Below are 25,494 nucleotides of genomic sequence, written 5' to 3'. Positions count from 1 at the left end.
TCAGTAAGTCCAACTGCCAGGATTTATTTTATTTAAATGTATTTCAGTAAACATTTTATTTGAATCTGATAATATACCTGTGATGCTATGAAAGTAAACATTTGAATTTAATTCTTTTTCCTTCAATCTTAAACAAATTTTGTGCAAGCTTTATATCTATGCCACTTAAAAGTACTCTGTTGAGTTTAATCCTAAATAATGTGGAAATAATTTTATGTGCTAGTTTACTGTCTTTCTTAAAAGGTCTTTGTAAAGTATTTTTCTTTTCATGTTATTGATCTGATACGAAGTTCACTTAAAACAGAGAATCTGCAGATTTTTGGTCTGGGTCATTTTTCCGTTGTCTCTTCCATTTCTAGTTTCTTTTACTTTACTCTCTTTTGTGTAAATGTTTCCCCCAGGGAAAAAAATATATATGTGCTCTGGTCATACACTTAGGATCATAATATGAAATAACAGCAAATAAAGGTAAGCTTCAGGGCTGTGAGTAAGTCTCACTTTAGGTCTAGGTGACTAGGCAGAATGTGCATGCCTTTGTCATCAGGTAGTTACACTGAATAAGGATGATTTATTGGCTGTGGATCAGGTAGTTTAAGGAGAAGTTGTATGGAAGAGGATGTGGTGGAAGAAAGGCAAGGGGTTTAGGCAAAATAGCACTGCAACAGTGGCAGTTTCACTACAACTTCATCTGTGGCCTTACCTTCCTCATCAGATTATTTTCTTATAGCTCCACTTCAACAGTTCAACAACTATATCAGAATATTAAAGACTTAGTGACATAGCTTTCAGAGAAAACCCCAATAAGATCATTATAATGGCATTTCAGTCTTGGTATTGTAAGTGTTTTGTAATTTTGCAAATTTATGAGTACAGAAATAGTTTGTAAGAACAGTCTTATGTACAAAAAGTTAGTGAGGCTTTTTGTTTTGTCAATACTGAGTCAACTTTTACCATGTCTAAGTACATATTACATATACATATGAATTGGATATGTTTTCAGTATAGTATAAAATCAAACTTGAAGTACTCAAAATGCTGTGGTAAAAATTATTTTACTCACTATAATAGGATTTTCTTAAACAAGGTATACAAAACATTTTGATGTTATTAAAAAAACATATTTTATTGACTCCAAAAATATTGCTTTGGAATTTTATTGTGAAAGAAATAATAATAAAAAAGGATCAAATTAGTATAAAAATATTAAGTTCTTCAATCTCCTGTGAAACTAGTAACCCAGTTTTTAAACATCCTTTATTCACATAGTACACAACTCTGTACATTTCAGACAACTTTGACCAAAATATGCAATAAAGTTCTTTAGCCTGAATGCAGTCCCAGTGACTTAGAGTGAACTGCTGGCAACAGTTTTGCAGCATAAAGTTCTTAAAGGACTGGCTCCTCTGTTGAGATTGCCACAAGGAAATCTCAAACTGAGAATATGTAGTGTCTTTTTTCAGTTAGTGATGATTTTCTCACCAATATTCTAGTCTAACTTTTACATTCACTGACATATATTATCTATGATGCTTCCACCTTTTTTTAGCAGATAGGATTTTAATGAGGCAACAGTTTTAAGTGAATTAAAAATTAAAAAAAGGTACACATTAGTACACATTACAAGACCTTTAGAACTGGCAGTGAAACAAAAATCTTAAAAGAGCTCTTGTCCATATTTGTGGTTTGTCATGGTTTGTGATGATCATAAATTAAGATTGTATTTCTTATGCTCCAGTTGAGATGGAGCAACAGCCTTTCATTTGTAAAGTATAAAAGAGCATAGTAGGCAAAGACAGGAAATGGAGAAGACAGTAACACAATAAAATGGCAGTGAAATTCAGAGGATGTGACTGAATAAAGACTGTCTTAAAATCTCAAAATCTTGGAGTCACCAAACAAAACACAGATTACAGTTGGATGCTGTTATACTAATAAGTGAGGGAGATGGTGAGACCTCATAGTAAAAAAAAAAAAAAAAAGTTGATAAATGGCAAATATCTAAGTAGAAATGCCTTTCCAGGCAGAAATTTATCTAAGGAGGACCTGTTTCATTGTAGTTTGTTCTGCAGTAATGATTTAATAATTTAAAAAGAAAGTACCAGCTGCTGAATTATCAGTAGAACTTCCTATTTAATGTAATGCAAGTTTGCCATTCAAAGCCTTGACCTACTTTGATTATGAGAGCTAATGGAACAGCAATTTGAGTCATTTAGCCTGAAGATACAGAGAATTTTTCTAATTAAAAAAATCCATTCTGCCAATGGATATTTGTACTGTCAAGAAATCCATCCATTATTATAAACAAAACAGGTAACAGCTACTGTGACTGAGATGGCCACGTTTTCCATTAGATCATGTTTCAGTTACTTCGTTATAGTTAAAAATAACTAAATGTTCATTTACTTTCTTAAGTATGCAAAAGGTAATGCATGGAAAAAGCATGGTACAGAATGTATTGAATATGGACAGTGAAGGGAACTGAGCTTAGGAGCCTGAAGTGGGAAATACGAGATAGAGGAACTGCAGGTAACAAAACAGAATGAGCACATGGAGTTTACAAGAGAGCTAGAAAGATGTTACTATGCTTTTTTAGTCAAATAGATGCTTTCAGTAAGGAAACCACAAATGGGATCAGCAGCCTAATCGATAGTAGGAGAGAGATCAGAAACCAGATGCAGGATTGAGATATAACCGATACAATGGCTGAGAAAAAGACTGGTTAGAGTGATGAATAGGAAATTGACCAGTTCTGTAAGGACTTGAGAAAAGCAGTTCCTCCTGAGCTCACATACAGCTCCCCAGATTACTGAATATTTTACATTTATCTCTCCTATCTTAGTTTTCCATTTCTAAAAAGGGCATAGTAATAACTACTCACTTCACAGGGACATTGTAAAAATAAATGTATCAATGTTCATGAAGCACTTGGATGCTGTAATGATGAGCACCATGAAAAGCTTCTGAAGAAATTAATTTTGTATTCAGAGTAGATTTTGAATACTCTGAATTAATGAAGGTGTAGAGCTGTGCACTGAGCAATAGAAAATAGAACACTGTTCAGTGAGTGAGCAGTAATTTTTCTGTGACCTGAAAGTCTAGGGAGTCTAACATTAAAAAAAAAAAAAAAAAAAAATAGATTGTGTGACAGATCTATATAGTAAGACTTACATGCAAGGCAAAAGTCAGTTGTGCAGACAACGATAAATCCCTCACCCCACAGCTTGAATGTTTGACCTTGCAACTCTAATAAAACTCAGTATACTATTTAATGTGTAGTTAGACACACAGTATAAAAGTTTCTGACTAAACTATTGTCTTTTAATTAATGTGGTGTATGGAGTGGGTAGGTGGGTGGGCTCAGGATTTACATATTTATAGAATCCTGAGGGCATTTTTACATATTTCCATGCTTGATGAGATATAGGGCTGAAACCTAATTAAAGGGTTTGTTGGTTTTTTTTCGTTTGGGGGGTGGGGGGTGGGGTATATACAGAGGCAGACTACAGTATGTTTTACAGAATTTTCTCCATTTTATGTGCATACCATGTTCCATGAAACTAACTTCTGATATCTGACTTTTAAAACCCTACAGAAGGAATTATGAACTTCCAGGTCCTGGTGTGCAGATGTAATGCATCTACCCAATCTCACTGAATTTAAGACTATGATGTGTGGGAACTTGACATTATCATCACATGGTGGTCATCAGAGGATGCTTTTGATGTTATCATTGTCGCTGGTGACAAATTATTCATGGAGCTTTTTTTGGCTTTATCCTCAAAATAATTACCAGAAATGCTATGCAAGATGAAAATGACATTAATATGTTCACAACTTTGAGTGCAAAACATTACAAATAAAATGTATAATTATTACAGTTGAGAATACAACTTCTATGTTGACAATATTTCCCATCATTTTAGCATAATTTCAATAATTCTATCATTGTGCTCTGAACACTAATGAAAATGTCAAGAAGAACAAAGGACAAATTGGCCTTGGAACTGCACACTGTTCTGACATTACATCACTAAGCTACTAAACTTTATTAATAGAACTCATGGATGTTGTAGGAGCCTCAGATCTTATCAACTAGTGCCTTTTAAGTGTGAATTTACTTCTACCATTCTTGTCTTCTCCCATCCTCAAACTGAATGTTTATCATTCTGTTTCTGGTATCTCATGCTTCATACGGAATCATCTGTATAAGCTGTTCTGTCTCTATGGAAGAACAAAGGCAGGCAACCATTGGATCTGGGTTCATATGTAGATTCTATCCCATCATCTTTTCTTGTTAATTTTTATTAAGCTAGCTAAAAAGCTTATTTCTATTTCTTATGATTTCCTTTGTCAGTCTACTTAGCCTGACTTGTGCTAATACTCACTTCATCCATATGTTCCACAACCTTCCAGATGTTGTTTTCTTTGAAGATCAATCTCCTTCATTCAATTTAGGCTTTTCTTAAGCTTAACACTTTTGCTGCAGTGTTATTAACTAATCTAGAACTCCAGTCTTTCTTAAAAGTTTTCCCTCCGAGTTCCAAAAGTATTATCAAAAGTGACTCTACTGCTTTTATATTCAGTGTTGTTCCTGAGTAGGTGAGGTTAAATGCCCTGTCCACTTTTTTCCCCTCCCAGGTTTGTGCTGCTGTCTCTCTTATGCTATCTCAAGTACTTGTGCGCCTGTGTTTATGAATGAAGAATAACCTGTCAGACCAGTTTATTTCTCAACCAGATCAGAAGCCTGATCTGCTCTTCAGGAAAGCCACAATACATCTGTGTCAGGATAATGGATGGAACATAGTGAGGGCAGGAGTGCCATGATAGTGCTACAAATACCATGGAAGAAATTTCAAGTAAAACTAGTCCTTTCATTTGAAAGAAGGTAGATTACTGCTCACCACCATCTGCAACGCCTGGAAGGCTGTAAGTAGAGGGATGACATGGTAGTTGTCAGAAGTCAGTCTGAGTTAGAACTTGCAAAGGAAATTTAGGTGTTGTCTGGTCTTGGCATAGAATTCTCCTTCAGTTTTTTGGTTGTTGGTTTGTTGTTTTTTTTTTTTAATTTCTGCTATTTAGAAAAGCTACTCTCAATTATTGTCATCTGTATTTAAATTCCAAGACTAAATGGTTCATTAGCATATTAGATCAGATTGTGAGAGATAAGTAAGTAGGTTATAAGCAGGTTAAACACGAGTCTTCTAGTCCTGCAGAGAAATGCATAGTGCTAAAATGAGAAGTCAGTAGCTGTACCATGCATCTTTAAATTATTGTTGTAATTACATTTTGAACTGTCTCCCTACATGACGATTTCGACTGATGCTTCTACAGAAGAGAAGATACAAAATGTATTGTTTAAAGTACATTTTCAGAGTTAAAGACTAAGCAGAACTTAAACCTCAGAATATTTGGTTTTGGCATCAAAACTTATGCAGCAATAAATGACCTCGACAACATCAATAAAGCTCATTTCCATTTGAATACTTTGAAATAATCGTAACTTTTTTGGTGTTTGATGGATACAAGGATCAATGAGGTTGAATTGCACTGCCTACATGCAATTGAAATGGAACAAGATAATAAATGTTGCTCAATGGAGTACACCCAGAAATGATACCCTTTCCTGAAGCTAGTAACTTATAATGAGAATCATATTTGCACTATATTGATGTATAATTCCTAATTAGAGATCTGACCTCAACTTTTCAAACTGCCTTCATTCTAATACCACCATGCAAAAGAATAAATGCTCATGAGTTGCTGCTCTAGAGCTTCCTGAATGTTGGCTTTCAGCTTTGTAAAAATGCCCCTTTCAGGCTGAGGTAACGTGCGATTTCACCATGAAAAGTCAATAGGTGGAGGAATGAGTTTTTGTAAGGACACATGCAGAGTAACCAGCTTCTTTCAGGAGAACAAGGAAAGTCTAATGTTTTTGCTTTACTGAATATCTCTGGAGCACAGTGATGATTAGCATGGTTTTCTCATGTTCACCCTACAGAAAGACTTCATATGTAGTTGTGGTTCTTCAGACCTAATGTCCTATCTTAAGATGTCTGTCCCAAGACTTTTAGAACTGTAACATCCATACAGACTGAAAATTAAGGAAGGATGGACAGACTAGACCAAAATTTAAGTAGCTTTATTTAGTGCTTTTTAGCATTAAAAATTCTCATAATTTTGTTTACAAAGTAAAAGCCATAAAGCTTCATTATTTCGGATAACTATGGCATATCTGAATCATATATTGAAGACACAGGGTATGCATTTTCTCTAGTATGCTGAGGACTTTTGATTCAAGATAGACTTTGTCTATACTAGTATAATTTAGTATCAAGAAATACATTCCTGCACTGGACTTTCATCACGGACACTGTCACAGTGTTAGAAATATTCATGGGATTCTTCAGTGGGACCACAGCCCACCACATTTGTCACATTTTGGGTGTTAGCAGGAGTGACTAGGGGTCATTCCCAAAAGACAGTTTAGAAATACTCGGTGTCTTGGAAGGTAAAAGAGTTTAGAAGTATGATGTGGACCTTTCCATATGATTTGTTCTCTATGCAAGGGAATGTTTAATTTGGTAGCATAGAATAAGAACACTTTTTGGAACTGACAGGATACTGATTCAAGGCAGCAGAGAGGAGATAAAAGAGAATTATCCCACCTTTCTCCTGCCTTCAAGGAAAGAAAGCATTTGCTTTTGTAGATATGAAATAATTGGGTTTCCTCTGCTCTTCAGAGTGATCTAATACAGAGGAGGCAGTTGATCTTTTAATGCTGATGTAGCAATGGAAAAATAGAAACTTACTGCAATCCTCTGACAGCTTCAGAAATGGAACTGAAGGGACAGAAGTACTCATAGCAAGTCTACCAGCTCTTAGAAGCTCTTATGAAGGTCTTATGCTATCATAGACAAGTCACTGTAGACAGGGTCAGGAGACCATTTCTGAGGACAATGCTGCACACTGTATGTGGAAGGGGAGTTCCAGGAGACAAGATGTGTATTTTTTTCTCCTGTAGCTTTCAGTGGATGCAACTCCTGAATACAGCCGAACTCCCATAAGGTTTACTGTCTGGCAATGCTCATTAATGGTCTGTTGGGAAATTTGAACAGATAAATATTCATTCATTTTGTCATTCTTGTCAGAAAGAGTGGATGCTGTCTTTACAGTTTTAGGTGACCTCTCGAATGCTGATTTTATTTATTTTTCCACACTTGCTTTGGGACTTGGGTGAAAGATTCACCTATGTAAAGCAATGTCGAAGGCAGATTTTCATCAAAGATTCACTATAGCCACAGTGATAAACCCAGATCTAGCTTTTTCAACAGGAAAGCTTCTTTGAGAACTGCTGGATAAAAGGGGTTGTAATGACTTCTGCTATTTTCAAGACATGAAGTTTGTTATTCTAAGCTATTTATTCACCTTAAGAAAGAAAGGATCAAGAAATGAATGGCAGAAGGCTTAATTAAACCTATTATATGTCTGTCATGATGACACTATGGTAACAAATTCACACAGACTGTTTCAACTCTTGCTTTAGAAATTCTCATGTTTAACAACAACAAAGAGTTTAAGCATGTGCTTAATTTTAAGCAAATACATCATCCCATCAACTTCAAAAGGATTGAATATGCAAATACTTTAAGATTAAATACTTTTTTAGACTAAAGCCAAAGTTCTTAGCATCTTGCACCATTTAACATAGTTGTATAAGCTGAATGTTTCTGTAAAAAACAAAGTATCAGTACAGCTAAAATTCATAACGGTTTTCTGAAGTTGAAATAAAACAATAAGTTCTAACCTGACTCAAAGATTCATTTTTCCACAATTTTATTGTGAAAAAATAGAGTTTAAAATTCTTTCTGATTCTCCTAAAAGAAGAAAGGGTTAGATTTGCAGTAGTCGTAAGTAAATATGTGCAAGTGGTTTGAACATTTAAATGGGAAACTGTGGCCTGGGGATTTGATCCAAATCCTAGTCACTGAAGACCTTAGCCTTGAAATTTCATTTTGTAAGAATGATCTCACAATCCTTCCTTGTGAAATTGTCCCACCTTGCACAAATAAATAACAGAAGAGATAAGAAGCAGTCTCTACATCTGAACTAGAAGTCAGATCCCTTCTTTCTGTAAGATAACACAATTTCCCAGGTGTTCATTTAACTGAAATGCTTTGTGGAGTGTGACATATATTCATATTAATCTCAGGTTCACTGAATCACATTCTTCAATTAATAAACTATTTGTGACTAAAATGCAACCAGTCTTATTACAATGAACTTTTCCTGGCGTATACAGCTGGTTTGCAGGTGTTTCTTAAGCATGCATTTCCCCCAAACAGGAATTTGGAATTATGCAGAAATCCACACAAAAATTTTATATTGCAAATGGCTATTGCAGCTGTAGCTATTCTTAACCAACATAATAACGTTCTTCATGTTGCTGTGATGGTCTCAAAGCAAAGCAATTTGCTTTGTTAAAAATGCTGTGTTACAGGATGATCAGGGACATTTTTACAAATGAAAGTATAACTAGTTGCATTCTGATTTCTTTTCCTACTTCAGCTTGTTCTCACCTTTCTTGTATAGTATTTAATAATGTTTAGCTTTGTATGATTTAGAATAAAATGTTAATATTGTAATGTGATCAAACATTTTGTTACATTGCATATTCTGGAATTACCATAAGAAATCAAGATTTTTCTCACTTGTAGAGGTTTGTAATTTAATCAACACTTTACAAATTAATATGAGGAAATTATGGAGTAAACACCACAAGATGTCCAGGGAGCATGATGGCAAGAAAGAAAACATGGATCACTAAGCTCATTTCTTATGAGGTGAATTTGCTAACAGGCCGTCAAAAGTGTGCCATGATGGAATGGGCAGTGCACAGGCTGTTTCCCCAGAAAACTATTGATTTATATGTCTGAATCATGGCTGACTTCTTATTCTGTAGATCGCCAGACAGTCATGGTATCTCATCAGTTGAAAAAGGACATTTAAATCGTATGTAATCAATAAACTTCTCTGTAGATTAAATGAGAAAATAGATTTAATTTTTTAAAAAAGGAAAATGATACAAAGAAGCCAGCGACAATCAGATTAATAAAATTGCAGTGAGGAATTCCATAAATGACACGTGAGAAATTATTTTCCCCTAGCACTTTATTTTTTTTTAGCCCAGGCTGAAAATATCACAGGATAGTAAGCTTATGAAAGGTTGAATAATCCACAGGTAAAGAAAAGCAATTTTGTTTTGTGACCTAATGAAATACAGAGATTGTACACATGGCAAATATAAGCACAGAATACATCCACTCCTATAGCCAAAGTTGTAGCACACAGTTCCAAAGAGAAGCTGTGGAACTGCTGTTGTGCAGTAAGGCAGGTAGATTTAGTCTACTTGGAATTTGTATTTTTTACAGTTTTCCATCAGGTTCAAGCCAATTATTCTTTTTTAGCTCATGTACACATGCTGAAAGTAGCCAACATTAAGAAATTACAATTAAAATTTAATTTTGAAATCCTTCCTTTAGGTTACAAAAAATTCTAAAAGAAAGGGGGAGAGATAAGAGACCAAACTAAAACCATCTAACAATGTATGTGTGCTTAGTGCATAAGTGACTTCATAAAACTTTTACACTTCTACACTAAGTTTCATATCCTCATAACACCTCTGATGTTATGCACTTCTTTAAAATTACTATGTGTTCACAAAGCTGGGTTTCTGCTGGCAGCAACTGTAAATTTTCTATGTTTGTTTTATTTGGCTGATGCTCTTGCCTTCATCTAGACACATTTTTTCTTAATGTAGTAAAAATTTAAGCTAGAATAACTATATTTCTCCTTTCTAGTTCCATTGACTGCAAAATCACTAAAGATGTGTTTCGGATTTGCATAACTCTTCCATATAGCTAACCACGCCCAGAAATATGCAATTCATTAACGTTAAGATGGGCTAAAGGAATTCAGTAATTATTAGTCTAATGCTCCTACATTTTAACAAGCTGATTAGAATCTTGTTAAAAAAATACACTTCATATATGAACTATTCCTTGTGATTGTGAAGTATAAATGACATTTAAAGCTGTAGCAAACTGACAGGTTTTTATCTTTTTAACAACCTGCTATGAGCAAACCTATGAAATATGAGTTTAAACATACGCTTTTTGTGATCAAGAGTTCTGATTTGCTTGACATTTTGTCAATGTTATTTTGGGGCATTTTTCTCCAATTTCTCTGCATAAAATTCTATTGAAGACAAAAGAAATTCCTGGCAAATATATGTTTTTATTAAAAAATACATTTCTTCTTAATTTCTGTTTCAGCATGTGTGTGTGTGTGTCTGTCTCTTTTTTCTTACTTTCTTAAAACAGCATAAACCAGCATGACCTTGGGCATGAGAGATCATAGGAAATGCAAAGAAGAGAAAAAAACCTTTTTTTTTCTGTGTTTAAATCTTCATAAATATTTGCTAATGTAGTATAAAATTTTGAGCAGACCTTTAAGTGCTTATACCTGTTTTTTCCACTTTGCCCCATAAAAATAACCAGTGATACAGGGGCTTTTTCAAATGTTTTATCTCTTAAGATATATGAAATAATGTTCATTTTATACCTCTTTCTCTTTCAAATCCAAAGAAATAGTATAAGTATTCCAAAGTCTGCAAATTACATAGTACAGAAGCATTCATATTTGTAATGCATCACCAGTGCTGAACTACATGATAATAAATATAGCAACTGGGCTTCGGCCGTGCAATTGTGAGGATACTAAGAGCAAATGCAATAAGCATACTCTTCTTTTTCAAGTTTTGTGACATTTTGTATAGGCACATTATAGCACATGCCTTTTCCCGTAAAACTGCGTCAAAAGCCTAGTTTAATGATCACTGTTGTTTCCTTTTGAGCTGTATACCATTTCCATCTGAACAGCTCTGCAGGCTACAAAGATGTAACTGTTTTCTGCAGCAGTACAAACCATGCATTCAAGCAAGTCCATGAACTTGACTTTTAAAATTTTCTGTGAAAGTGGTAAGTTTCTAAGTTTCTAGAATCCATGGCTTTCAGTGAAAAAAGAGAAACTGAATGCCATAATCTGTAGCTCTATCTCATAATCATAAATGCCTTGATTTATCCTTGGGATTATAAATTACCCTTTAAACCATTAAAGCCCAGTAAAATTGCAGGACGCCAATTACTTTCATTACTTTAAGGACCTTTTCTTACAAAAATCTTTTCCAATGCTTTACTTCCCATGTTACTGAAAATAACTGGGGACATGCAAGCCTGCTGTTAACAAGCAATACTTTGCTGTGAGACATTGACATAAGTTGCCCAGAGCAGCTGTGGGTGCCCCATACCTGGCAGTGCTCAAGGCCAGGCTGGACGGGGCTTTGGGCAACCTGCTCTAGTGGGAGGTGTCCCTGCCTGTGGCAGGAGGTTGGAACTAAATGATTTTTACAAGTCCATTTCAGCCCAAACCATTCTATGATTCTATGAATACTATTAAATGGCCTACTTCAACTATACTGACATTTTCTCTTACAGCATTTAATCACAAGCATGGCTTTTTAAAAATTCTTATATTTATTTCAGTGTAATGTAAGCCACTCTTTGTTCAGTCCTTCTTTACCTATCTATATAATGCTTTAGAGCTCAATGCTAATTACTAAATGAACATAGTCTAATCTAAAGACCATTTAATTGTGTACTACAGCATCCAATGTTGTTTTCAGGTAATTAATGAATTTAAATGCAAGAAAAAGTTATTAATAAATGAGAGTCTATATATTGTGTGGTTAAAATATCTTAATATGGAAAAATTCCTGATTTATTTCAGAAAGATTGTGATTGCACTATACAAGTTTTTCTATGAAGTAGGATGTCTCCAAAATATTGCTTTAAAACATAAGACCATCCTTCGTGTTGTAAAGTATAAATCTTCCCTTTGAGCATCTGTTAAGAAACATCTCAGTTTCATAAAGGAAATAAAGAGTATTAGCACTTTAGGAACCAGTGTAAACTTTGTATCACCCAAGATAGCAGGATAAAAGTAATCCGTTCTTTGCTTCAAGAAAATATATCTGAACTTTCTGGTCAAATTCAAGACAGTGTCTTAGATATTTTAAAGCTGAAATCACAGTGAAAATCTTTATTTTAAATTTACTTTAGATCTGACATAAAACATTTCTGTGATATAAGCTTCTGATATGTTGCTATGAGTTTACAGTATGGTGACATCAACTTATACGGTAAATTGCTGCTTGATACAAGTATTGCTTCAACAGGAACACATCAGCTATTGAAGACCAGGGATTGGAGGAAGCATTAAATCAAGGGCGGATGAGAAAGTGTCATGCTACAAAGAAGCTGAACTACATACATATTGAATTTGAAATTGCTTTTATGGAGGAGTTGCTCACAAAATTTTAAAAGAACTTCAACCAGTTATGACTATCTATCCTTTTTTAAAGATTTCTATGTGCTTATAATAGCCTCTTCTTCCTCACAAGTTCTGCACTATTTGCTACACCTCAGTCCTTCCAGCTACCATTACTCCATTAATGTCTCCTGAGAAACTTTCATTACAATTGCCAAATAAACACTTTAATGAACAGAAATCACATTCAAGACATTACAGTATGACAACTCTGATACCTCCAAAAGCAGGTGTGCAGGCTAATAACACTTTTAAAATCCAATAAAAATAAACCCACCAAACCCAGCCTCTTATTTCTTCTTTTTTTTTTTTTCCCTCCTTTTTTTTTTTTCTTAATAACCTTATCTAAATTTGTTTTACTGGAGGAAATAATATTGTAACTAGAAGTACATGGGGTTCTGAATAAACTGTGGATGTAGATACTGAATCTCATAGGCCTTTTGTTGTTTGAGCTCCAGCTCTCACTTTGTAATTTTTTTTCAGCTGGAGGTCAAATGGTCACCCATTAGGCATGGTCCTGAAATGGAACAGAAATTTCAGTTCCAAGTCCTGGAACTATCTATATTTACCAGTTGTCAGGTTCTCTAACTAAGCAATTTGTTTAATGATAGTTTTCTTGTATGAAAGATAAAATGTTGCTGAGTTTTCTCAGATACATGTTTAAGAATGAAGTCAAATAATACTGTGATAAGAGAACTGTCGCAAAGTTTAGAGTTTTAAACATGATCTGGCATGAGGAAACAGAAACATGAGTATTGCTCCCAGCTCAGAAGTAGGTGGGCAGTACCATGGTCTTGCTAACAAATACCTTGACAGGACAGATAAGACTAAAGCTACAGATTTGAGAGGTCTGAGTTTACCAGGGAAGGGTACAGTAAGGGAGAATCTCAGACCCCATACTATTTCTGCTGAGTTCTCTACACCGCCATATGTGTTAACAGACATGCAGGTAGGCAACTTGTGCTTAACCCCACTGTTTTCCAGTTGTGGCTATATGAAGATCTGCCTCATGTTTCATGGTAATGTTCTATTTTTAGCAGAATCTGAGAAATTAGGATGGAGGTTTTTTTGCATCCCTGCTTCTGAAAAAAAGCCCCTCATGATAGGATTTACCTAGATAAAGCACTAAAATAATTTTGGTTGCCTTCTTGCAAAGTGTTGAAGGGAAGTCAGCGTTGGAGGTAGAATATCAAAATTCTGGACTTGTTTTTGGTGATAACATGTATGAAAGAGCATGCTATAGACAGACCACATACATTTACTTGCGTTCATGGATTCTTGATAGCTTCTAGAAAGTATACTGTGGTGAAGGATTTCAAAGCGGTGAAATTTTCCATTTCCATTAACAATTACAAAAAAAAAAATTATCTCAGTTGCTTAATGTATAAATGTATGCATGACATGTATGCATAAACATGAACATAAAATGTATATTTTTATGCCTATATACATACAAAATTATGCTCACACAGTTATAGATGCAGATTATCCTATAGATATATAGGAAGTTTATCCCACTCTGTTCCTAAGTTTACAGTTCTTTCCAGCTCACATAGTGTGGCAAAATGATATATGTTTCAGGGAACTAGCAATGAGTGAAATATTGTTGCAGAATATTCAGGTATGATATTAAAGGACAGCATTTGGGATCATTTATGAAAGTTATTTTCTCTGATAGTTGGTTGTATTTTAAGAGTTAAAAGTCCAGTACTGCAAACCACTTTTTCCCCACTAAGCGTTTTATTTCTAATTCCAAAATCCTAGCCCAGTAAAGTCAGTGGTCAGTGTAGCATGTAATGCATTAAAATTACAGTTTAGAGCCTTATGAAGTAATGTAAAGATCTGATTTATCCATGTTAAAAATTTTGTTACTCACATGCAAATTGAAGAACAGCTTCTCTGCTTAAAATACTGCCAAACACGTTGGTGGTTAAACACTGATATTGTCCAGAATCCTTCATTTCACTGGGGTTGTTGATGATCAAACTTCCTTCTATTAAACTGAAGCGATAATCACTTTCAATGTCAATTTCAGTTCCATTTCGAAGCCATCTTAGGAAAAAAGAAAGAAACTATTTGAGCATTTTATGGCCAAAGGAAAGCATCAAGCTTAGTATATAGAACTGGACAGCCCTGGTTGTTGTAAGGATGACAACTACTCAAAGAAAACCTGTGCCATAATTCATTATTTTGGCAAAGCTTTGGATGGAGAAATTCCATAACGCATGGCTGACAAAAACTAAGTTTTTCTGATAGAACACAAGTAAAAGCAGATCTTCAGCCTATGAAGAGAAAGGATAGTTTTTGGTTTGGCTATGCTAAATCAAATTAGTAACCTCTTCCCCCACCCCCAGAAAAAAAACCCAAAAACCTATCACCCATAAAGTCTTCAGACTTGAAGCCTGGACAGCGGATGCATGCTTTATGTCAAAAATAGGACTTTTACTGTGCTTATAATAATCAAAGTTTCAATTCATGTTCTATCATTAAAACTTTAGGCCCAGATGAACTTAGAGTTAGCAAAGCTAAGTCTGTACTGCATTAGAGCAAAGAACTTTTCTTTTCCATTCTTTCAGCACTTGTTTTTCTGAGCCAAATAAATGGAGAAACCTGATTTAGATACAGAAAGGAGAAAAGCAAGGCCTGTGAAGAGAAGGGAGGTAGCTTGATGTACGTAGGCTGTTATGAAATAAAGGATATTGGCAACAGACAAAGGCAAATGAGTATCAGCTAGATCGGTATACACAATATTCAGAGAAGACTGGGACAGGAGAGACTGGAATTAGCTGGCAGCTGGTCAAGGGTAATGCCTGGAAGCTACCAGGCAAATGGAAATTAAGATCAAATGAGGAGCCGGCTGGCAAAGGGAATGCTAAAATTGGGAGGTGTTCGGGACTGAAATGAGAAATCTGAACAGTAAAGACAGGGATGGGAGTGAAGATAAGGTGGAAGAATCCAGGCTAACATATTGGAAAGTATCACGCCTGAGCCAAAGCACTGAATAATTCCCAAATGAACACTTCTTTTTTGAGGTTTCAGAAGTAATCTAAGTCTCATATTTTTTCTGTTGTGTGAGTGGGTTTTGAGGTTGGGGTTTTTTCCCCCCCGGATCCTCTCTGCCAAAATGCCTCACCTCTCTCATTCATCTCCGAAGACTGAAACAACAAACCTGCAACAGTCAACTGGCTGCAAAGGAAAAGATTTTGTATGGTAGATTAAGACTCCAGCATTCTGGAATAACCTCTAGGGAGGTATGGTGCAATATCTCAATTAAAGAATAATATTCCATATAAGAAGACTCTTTAAATTTGCTTTTCTGTCAAACTGTGTAGAACATAAAACTGTTAAAAGAATACAAAGCAGATAAGCAGTGTAAATAGGTATGGCACAGCTATTATGATGCACAGATATTTCCTTCATTGCTAGTTCGCAGTCATTCTGCAATTTCAAAGTTGCTTCAGGAAATTGCCAGCTACTCCCAAGCTTTGCCAGCATTCAGCAAAGAATGGAAGAACTTGGTAACATCTAGACTCCAGAAGAAATTTTAAAGAAGCAAAATGATTATCAGTTCACTCTATCTTGTTAACATTCATTGGGAATGACAGACAGCAGAATCCAGCTGAAATAGCTCTGAATTTTTCTTTATCCAAAGGTCAGAACTGGCAGAATTAATATGAACTGTGAAAATATTAGTTGCCCGTTTTTTTCATGGTTGGACTTTTGATCACAGAGGACCCCTGTTTCACTTAATGCAAGAAATGAAACACTGTTGACAATATCTTTATACTGCAAAGGATATTAGGAAAATGTCTGTAGGATTCACTACATTTGTAAAAAAGATTCATACATAGCAGAGCTAAAAGAGGAACTTTTCATCTTGAACATTTTGTTAATTATTTAAGATTTTTAATGAAATAAAAAAAGAAAGTTTACTTTTATATATATATATCTGTGTGAAATAAAAATACAAAATTAATTCTTCCAGAAATGATGGGAGATTTAGATAAGGAAAAGGCCAAAATTACATGTTTGAGCATTTCAAAGTGGGAACTGACACAAAATTCAGTTTGCTTTAATTAGTTTTCTTCACTTAGTTTCATTTTCAGTTAAATGCAATGCAAAAATATGCTTTTGTAATACTACCCCAAATCTTTGGATCTTGATGTCTGTCTGTCTACATATCATGGAGTCCATCCTGAATGGTTGTATTCTCCTCACATAATCCAAGCACATTAGAGGAAAAGAAACCCTGAACTGCGTGACATATTTTCTTCTAGGTACCCTGGCTTATGTGGGAGGACAGAATCCCAAATATAATACTTATAACGTAATGAGATGCTAGGGAAAAATCAGCTACATTTTTTTCTTGAAGACAAGTGACAACATAACATTTTGAAATATTCTAAATATTTTAAAGTAATTTTTTTGAAACTTTTTACAATGGTGTTTTTTATCAGGAAATTATACTCACAAAATATTTCTAACCAGTTTATATGTCTCTAACCAGCTTATATGTCTCCAAAGTAAAATAGGAAATGCAGTATTACACAAGCAGTGAAAGCAGTGTAGTGAAGCAGCATCTCAGGGAGCTCTGCACCTGCCTTTAACTCAGTAACAATGGTGACCTGTTGTTGTGAACCCACAGGAAGCCTGTCAAAGGTTGTATTCCTCATCAAAGGTCTCTCAGTTATGTTCTTCACTGTACAGATCCTGACTTGTTATACTAAAGTATGATTTGCAGAAATGCTGAGCAAATGGAATCAATTTATCTCAGGGAGTTACATGTATTTAGATACCTTAATGACTGGAACTGAAGAAAAAAAGATTTGTAAAAAGGTTATGAACACTGTGTCATAAGTTATACAGACTAAGGAAATGTATTAAAATGGCAGAGACAATTTTGGAATTTTTGAGTGATTCAAATGTTCTTTTAATGCAGCTTTAGAAAAACAAAAAGTTGTTCTCTGTTTTGGTTTTGGCTGAAAATAATTTTTAGCAGCATAGGCCTCACAGCACATGTAAATAACAATCTGTATTGTTCAGTGCTTGTAGATAATAGGACAAGGCCTTTGATGATATGGAAATATCCCTTCTCCTCACTATTTCATATGCCAGAGGCTGGGCAAGTGACATACAACAAACCTTTGCCTATCTATAGTCTTTTCTGAGGCTAAATTCTCTCTGCACCTGCCCTGAAGAACAGTATATTCCACACAATTTATATATTTTTTCTTTTCCCCTGAATAGTATGTATTGTATATGCTGTACAGACACACGGCAACAACAGAAGAAGTTACGTTGTGCCATTAGAACTAGGCCTTTTGGGTCAAAGCTTTCCTTTTAAGAACCACAGTCACAAAAGTTTGTTTATAAGGCTGTTGACACCAATTAATCTCTGGAGAACTGAAGGAATGGGTATCACAAAGTCATAAAATAACCAAGGTTGGAAGCAACCTTGAAAGATAATTTGGTCCAATCTTTCATGGAAAGGGGAGCCTAGATTATATTATTTAGCACCTTGTTCAATTGCATCTTGAAAACCTTCAGTAATGGGAAGTCTGCCATGTCCCCAAGGAGGTTGTTCCAATGAATGACTGTTCTCACAGTAAAAAATTCCTTTCTTATATTAAGAAGATAACTCTCATATGAAACCCCTCTTGTATTTGTTTCCCCTTGCCTTCTCCATGTGGTTCCTTGTGAAGAGAGAGCTTCTATCTTCTTTGTAACCACCTTTTAAAATATGCTGAAAGTCAGAATTTGTTGACTGCATTCCATTGGGAAAATGCAAAAAAAATGTTGGACCAAGAAAGAAAGGAGATGACATAGGTTCTCCACAAGAATGATGAGGTTGTCTGGGAGGGCTATGCACAGGGTTCCCCTCTTTTGGTGGAAGTTTGTGCCTTTTCTCCATGGTCACATGCTATGTTTAATGGGCTCATAGCACTTTAACAATGTGTGGAACTAATATGTGTGTTGGTTTTTTTATCAGCAATGCAACAAATATGTAATAGAAATTACACAAGGAATGTCAATAAAGAAGTCAACAGAGTTTTCATCACACATGGTGAGGAGTTCATGCAATTCCATCTTGAAGAATTTCTGGCCACTCATTCCTAATCCCATGTTACATGTTTTAGTCATGCCTGTGCTTCTTGGGGAGATTGTCCATTTAATGACTCACATATTTTGCAAAGAGGCAGATTCAGTGCTATTGTGATGGGGATGTCTAAAGATGGTACTGCCTCTGAATTTCTTCCAGTCATAGGAATGTAAGTTTTGTGATTCAAATAAGTCTAAGGAGAATTCATCCAGAATGCTGAAGAATCCACAAGTGAAATAAGTGTAATAAGTAAAAAATACAACGCAGAATTCATGATTGTCACCTATAACAAAACACAATGGTAAGAGTCCTTATGTTCCTTTTGTAAATCAAGAATGACTCTATGAGAAAAGATAAAGGATGTATGAAAAAAATAATCAACCATATGTTCTCCCAGCCCTCCTACATCACTTCTAAATTGTATAAAATATGAGCAGAGTCAGATGCAGCAAATGGATAAGGTGACTGCAACGTACTGTTCCCACCATTGATAAACTGAACTCTCAGACTCACAGGAGTGTCACAGCAGATGCATATAGTAGGTGTCAGTGACATAATAGTCTGTATGGAAAAACAGGCAACAGACAGTGGTTGCAAAGAAATAAAATGGTGGACTTGTGAGTGAAAAGACACCAGATTTGGCTCAGTTATGGTATCCCATATTGCATAATCATGTCATGTGATGTAATGTACCTGGACTGTACTGCTTTCCCTATAAAATGGGATAGTATTTCATAGCTTTATAGGTTTTTAGGGGGAAAAAAAAATCAATTAAATATTTTGGTCTTGTTAGCTATTAAAGCCACAAGTCAAAAAAACGGATAAAAAATCTCTTCACATGGATAATTATGATGCACAGAGAACATAATTTGAAACTTCACATATTGTGTTGGCGTTATTCACTACCACTTATGCTTCTTGCTTATTCAGAATCAGAAAAAACATTCAATCAGCAAAGCTACTTGTGTCACAGAGCTGTTTCTGTTATGTTGTTCTTCAAAGCACACTGACTCTCAGAGTGGAATTGTAGTGGCTAATATTCTGAAAAGTAAAAGAAAATAATTTTTAAAGAGTACCTGTATGTGGGAGTAGGATTTCCACGAGCCTGACAATTCAGAGATACTTTCTTCTCCTCAGAATCGGTTGGAAAAATCACATCATCTGGCTCTTGTACAAACACCGGCCCATAGTCAACACTTTCTGTGGAAATAGAAGTCCTGTAGTTTAGGAATTCTGAATAAATCTAAGTGTATTATATTTTTTTAAAGTGAGATTAAAGTATGCAAAATTATGTTTGTTTTTCAGAGATTCATATCACATTACATCAGATGCAGGGTGGAAGATAAGGAAGAAATATTACTAAGTTAACAATACAATACATAGTGTGATTTAAATGTTCATCATGCCTTAAAATGGCTTTCTCATCAGATATATTTTGACCTACAGTCTAATGAGCAGCTCAAGAGAGTTAAGCCAGCAAGAGGAATTAACTCTGCTTATAGAGAGCAAGGTAAACAGTAATTTTCCTGCTGCCTGCAGTAGCTTACCTCGCAAAGAACTAAGAGACAGTTTTCCCCTTTATGTCAAAGACTTGCTAAGAAAAATTGCCAGTAAAATTAATGGCAGGAACTGGTGGCTACTATTATATAACATATAGCAAAATCTGACATATCATTTTACTCCACTGTCTTCTCTAATTTTGGCATGCACCTATATCTTGATATGAATTTACATTTCTGAACAAGAAAAAGCTACACAAACCATAGGATACATCTATGATTCCAGTTCATTTATATTGTGAAGAGGTAAGTGTAACCTTCAGAAAGTAAAAGGCTGCATATACAGCATTCCTGATCACATAGGTCTGAATAACTAAAATGTTCACCATGCACTAGAAGACTGTGGAATTTTAATCAGCATAGGCTTGCTCCAAACTCTTGGATTATTTAGTCACATAATTCTCTTCAAACTTAGAGCACTAGCATAATCACTTGGGTGAGGGAAGATGTGTCCTACAAAGGCACAGATGCCAAGTGAGATCCTTCAATGCATACATAAGTGCTGTTTGTATACAATCACTTATCCACCCAAGTTCTGCCCCAGAATGTACCAATGTGCAGCAAAGCAGCTCTGCAGCCAGTCCACACTCACCTGAGGAGGTCTCTTCTTCCCTGATACTTAAGCTGTGGGAGGCTTTGGGCAGCCCCTCATTGCAGGCAGGTGTGCACAGAATTTATTTGCAGATGAGCTCAGAGAGACAGATTTAGTGTTAGTTGTTTCCTCACTACATTTTAAGGCATAATCACTGCAGCCTGGCACCCAGGCAATGAACAAAGTCTTTTCTCAGAAAGAGCACTTACAGGGAGATAGTTACATTGTCCTACTACTTGCAATGAAACACATGGGGACAGTGTTTTCTCAGTCAGTTTTATGATTTGATATGTTCACATCATAAAAGTCCTCCAACTGGTACTAAGGTCAGTGTGACACATTAAGCAGTTTATAACCTCTTGTTATATTTATCCTAACAATCCCAGCTTAAAGTAAGAACTGTGCACCTTAAGACTTTGGGTTTTGGTCATGGACTTATAAACATTATTTACTTTGTAGTTCTACCAGCTCTTCACAACTTTAAATGTTATGGGTTCACAGTTTTGGGAACTGTGACCTTTTCCATACTGCTAATACTTTGAGAAAATTTGGGTGGACAGGAAAAGGTGCACGGGACTACAAGTCTTGGTACTAAGAAGAAAGTCTTAAGGAGTCTGAAAAAGGATGAGAAACATGGGAGACATCGGTCATAGTATGCTAGTTCTGAAATGCAAATTCCCATGTTCTTAAAGTCTGTGACATTTTGGGTTTCTCAATTCTATTATAATACAGTGAAAAGACCACATGAAAACTCATTATGTTATTCAACCTTCCTTTTTAGTGACTATTCTCTTATTACACACTTAGTTTTTCTTCTTTTTACACTGCTATTCAAATTCAGATTTTGAAAATACCTTTATTTTCAGCTATTTATGCTTTTACTGAAATAGATTCAAATAATTACCCTGTCACGTTGTAAGGACAGCAAATAAGAGCAGCAGCAATGTTCTACGTATTTACTTAGGTGTTTAGGTACAATACTTCAGTCAGGTATATTGGCAGAAATATATTTTCTGGGACAGATAACTGCATTATTTAAAAAAAAAAACACCAAACAACAAAACCAACAAAAACAAAACCACCAAAAAACCCACAAACAAACAACCGCAATAAGTGATTTCTGATATGTACTTATATTGTTGAAGTTAAACCAACTCCAGGACTAAGTTTTAGGCACTACAGCTGAGGCTGCCACAAAGGCAATGGAATCAGTTGGCCAAACTTACTTTAGGAAAGGAAAATGTGGGTACAAAACCAATGTGTGTATTGTTTCCCAGAATTTGGTTACCTGCTTCTTAGATTGCACAAGAGGAAACAAAAGGAATGTAGAGTCAGTCTGTTAAACACTGAATTGCTCCCGGGTGTTGAGACATCCCCTTTGTCTGTGTGCACCCTCATGCTGAGCTCCACCTCGCCCTGCCCCGGCCCTGGCAGCAAGGCTGAGGCCCAGGGCACGTGGGGTGGGACAGGACGGTGAGGGTCTCTGAGGTGGCCACAGCCCCGGGTCAGGAGGCTGTCCCCGCGCAGACAGGAGTGACAGCCAGCTCTGCGTGTCGGCCATTTTCCCCATGGGCCTGAGTTGTGGGGTTTGTCCATCCCACTGCATTTAACATGGCTGAAGAGCTACAGCCCGTTTTTTCCCCGAGCAGCCCAGGGCTGGGCCTTCCATCAGCCCTGGCTCACGCGGTGATGTGGTGGCCATGTCACAGGGGGCTGGTGTCAGGGCATCCCAGGACAGGCACGGAAAGGGCTGCGCGGTGAGGCAGCTGGAGGCGAGCAGGCGGGTGAGCCAGGGCTGAGGTGGGAGGGCAGCGAGGCGGGCAGGGAGCGGAGCGCAGGGCTGCTGGGCCTGGGCTGGCAGGAAGGGGTTGCCCATGGCATGACGTGGTGGCTGCTTCTTCTTTTCCTGAGCTGGAGGCTCGTACCAGGACAGGACCAGAGCATGGTGCACTCCCACACCTTCCCTCCACAGCCACTCAGCCAGAGAGGTTTGCTACCTTGTACAGGGATGTTGACACTAAGTTAAGGCATCAAGAGTTTGGCAGAACCTGTGGTAGGGGTTCCGCATGGTGAATGAAGGTAGCTTCTGCCTGGCCTCCCTTCACAGGCTTTCAGCCAGAGTTGTCTTCAGCTTTCAACAAGCCATTGACCTAAGGCCCAGGAAGCACACACACACAGTCTGCACCACGCGTGGTCCCACAGCCTGCTGGAGGCTCCTCACAGCCATGGACAAGGGGAGCTTCAAGCCACCCATCCTCTCTTTCTGAAATTCACTTTGAAATACAGTTTTCTGATTCATGAGCCATTGTCTGGTTCTTCTGGTTTGTGCAACCATTTGGGGAAACCTCCTGCGCCTTGTCCTTACTGTCATTATTTCCTTATTATGTTTAATTTATATATCTTTATATATGTGGATATGTATGCTATATATATACATACACACACACACACGTTATAGCCAAAATGTGGTTTCTCTCTCTCATGTACAGAAACACTTTTTTTTCTCTCTCAACTACTGATGAAAAAAAATCAGATGTTCTTTAGTTCTCCTTGCTGACCAATGCAAATACCATGAGAACAAACTTCAAATAAGAATAAAGTTTCCTGTACTTTCAGTTCTGTATTAAAAATAGTGTCATTCCTCAACACTCAGCTTTCTTGCCACCATCCTTGATGTAATTCCAGGTCAATAAATATGCCATGAAAAAGAATGAATTCCTAAAACCCTGGGAACACAGAGTTGGGCAGGAAAGAAATATGACCCTGTTCAAAGACGTGCATTGAAATTGCGTTGGCAATATTACTTCTAGTGTCTGATAATTCTGTGCTGTACTTTTAAAGAATAAAAGAAATAAGGTTCTTGTAAATGTTTTCTTAAGTAATATTTTAAAAATATAATTGTCTGCAGAAGTAGAAGGCACAGCAAATTCTACACTGCACTGGTCACTTGCTGTTGACCCTGTCTGCAATGTTACAGTACCATTCAAGCTATATGACTGGCATAAATAGTTTTGGTGCCATTGTCTTAGACAGAGGTACTTGTGGGAGGAAACAGCTCTTTTCAGTACTGTGTTTTTCACCCAGCAGACAAGGTATCTGAGGGGATAATCTCAAGCAGCCTGTGAATATGGGGGGAAGGAGTTCTTGCTTTGCATCTTCTCCCCTTTATCTCTTATGTCCTTTTAGAAGTACTGTTTTACTGCTGGTGATACTTGTGGATGGCTTTGCTAATCCCTCTAAAGGTGCATGAGAGAGATCTTCAGACAAACCATTTGTTTTCAGCTGTTATTCTGACACACTGACAAAATTTGTTAAAATGCCGTTTGGAAAAAGGGAAATAGTAGTTCTACTTTGAAAGCAGAGTAACTTAGCAAAATTTAAAAACCAGAAGTTTTTACAGGACTAGGAAAACAATGTTTTCTTACGTGTCTAGTTGTTTTTTCGTTTTTTTTTCCTCCCCATTTTTCAAAGGTTTGTTGACCCCAATGAGATGGAAGAATTTGCTAAAGAAAAGCTACATGGTACTATAAAATGATAGAACTTCTAAAGCAGCCTAAAAGGAGGGGTCACTAACAGATCTTCCATCCTAAGATACACACTGGACTCTGCATACAGACCCTACCCAGAAAACTACCTACTTGGTAATATCATGGACCAAAGCATATCCCAGTGATGTGTCAGTCCTGGGTATTAAAATTGTCAGGATACATTAAGAAAGTTGCAGGGGTTTCTGATAAGGCTATATATATTGCTGAAATGTGCATCTCATAAGAATTTATTAAAATAAAACAAATGTATTTCATTTCAAATCAATCTTAAAAAGTGAAAAGCAATTTTTAGTAAATAGGGATCAGCTTTGAGTGCTACTCATTATCAAACGCACTTTTGAATTTCTTTCTTTCTTTCTTGGTTTGTTTTCAGTTTGTGCTTGTTATATGCACTTGAGGTGACAACTCTAAAGAATCTTCTGATTAACCTTTGTTACCATAGAAACAAGCAGTTTAACCTTTCGGTATATTAAGAAAATATTTTAGATGTGTAATCACCCTGCTTTCAAAGAAAACATATTGCTTTCTTCAACTAAAGGTAGAAACCCTCTTCTTTTTTCTTTTTTCTTTTTTCTTTTTTCTTTTTTCTTTTTTCTTTTTTCTTTTTTCTTTTTTCTTTTTTCTTTTTTTCTTTTTTCTTTTTTCTTTTTTTTTCTTTTTTTTTAGCTTAAGCACTGAAAAAAAAGTAGTAACCTTAACTTCAGAGTTAATGTTGATTTAGTGAGTAGTTCTATAATATAACCTTTGTAAAATCTGTGTGTAACAGATTTTAACATTAACAAAGGTGGCTGTAATTGACAATAATTATTTTGCATATATAGAAAAAGAGATGCACATATATGTATCTATGCATATTTATAACACATGCATTTATAAGATACATTTAATCTTAAAACGATCTTTCAGTTAACTTTAAAGTCAAGAAACTTTGAGGAGCCTTTCCTTTAGACAGCTAAGCTCAGGCAAATACACATGCCCTGAGATATGTACATTCATTCTCATATGCTGCATGCTGGAACAGTGTACAGCACATGCATGATTGAATTTACACTGCAAAAGAGATAAAATTATTTTCTCATATTTTCTGATTTATCTTTTCTAAAACAGGTATGTTTATTTTTTTCTTAGGGAAAATAAGACAAGTTTTTCCTGTTGCTTGAAAATGCTTTCTCTGTTCTGTGGCCTGAAACAAACATATCCATTTTAAACTTAATTTATAGTATTCAAATTGCATGACACATTAGTCAATAT

The 25,494-nt window shown here is 36.0% G+C and overlaps 1 protein-coding gene across 4 annotated transcripts in view; it reads right to left on the bottom strand.

Annotated features, from left to right (window-relative positions):
- Nucleotides 1-25,494, bottom strand: part of CNTN5 (contactin 5) — a 678,276-nt gene that overhangs the window by 225,003 nt on the left and 427,779 nt on the right. For all 4 annotated transcript variants that reach the window (XM_055703125.1, XM_055703128.1, XM_055703127.1 and 1 more), the window contains 2 exons: nt 19,621-19,744; nt 14,321-14,496 (listed from right to left, as the gene is read on the bottom strand). In XM_055703125.1, coding sequence (XP_055559100.1) covers nt 14,321-14,496; nt 19,621-19,744 — 300 coding nt within the window. The remainder of the gene's footprint in view (nt 1-14,320; nt 14,497-19,620; nt 19,745-25,494) is intronic.

This window comes from Falco cherrug, chromosome 2 (assembly GCF_023634085.1).
Source record: "Falco cherrug isolate bFalChe1 chromosome 2, bFalChe1.pri, whole genome shotgun sequence".
Taxonomy (NCBI): Eukaryota; Metazoa; Chordata; class Aves; order Falconiformes; family Falconidae; genus Falco; species Falco cherrug.
Note: the sequence above shows the minus strand (reverse complement) of the source record. Positions and strands in the feature narration are given on the sequence as shown.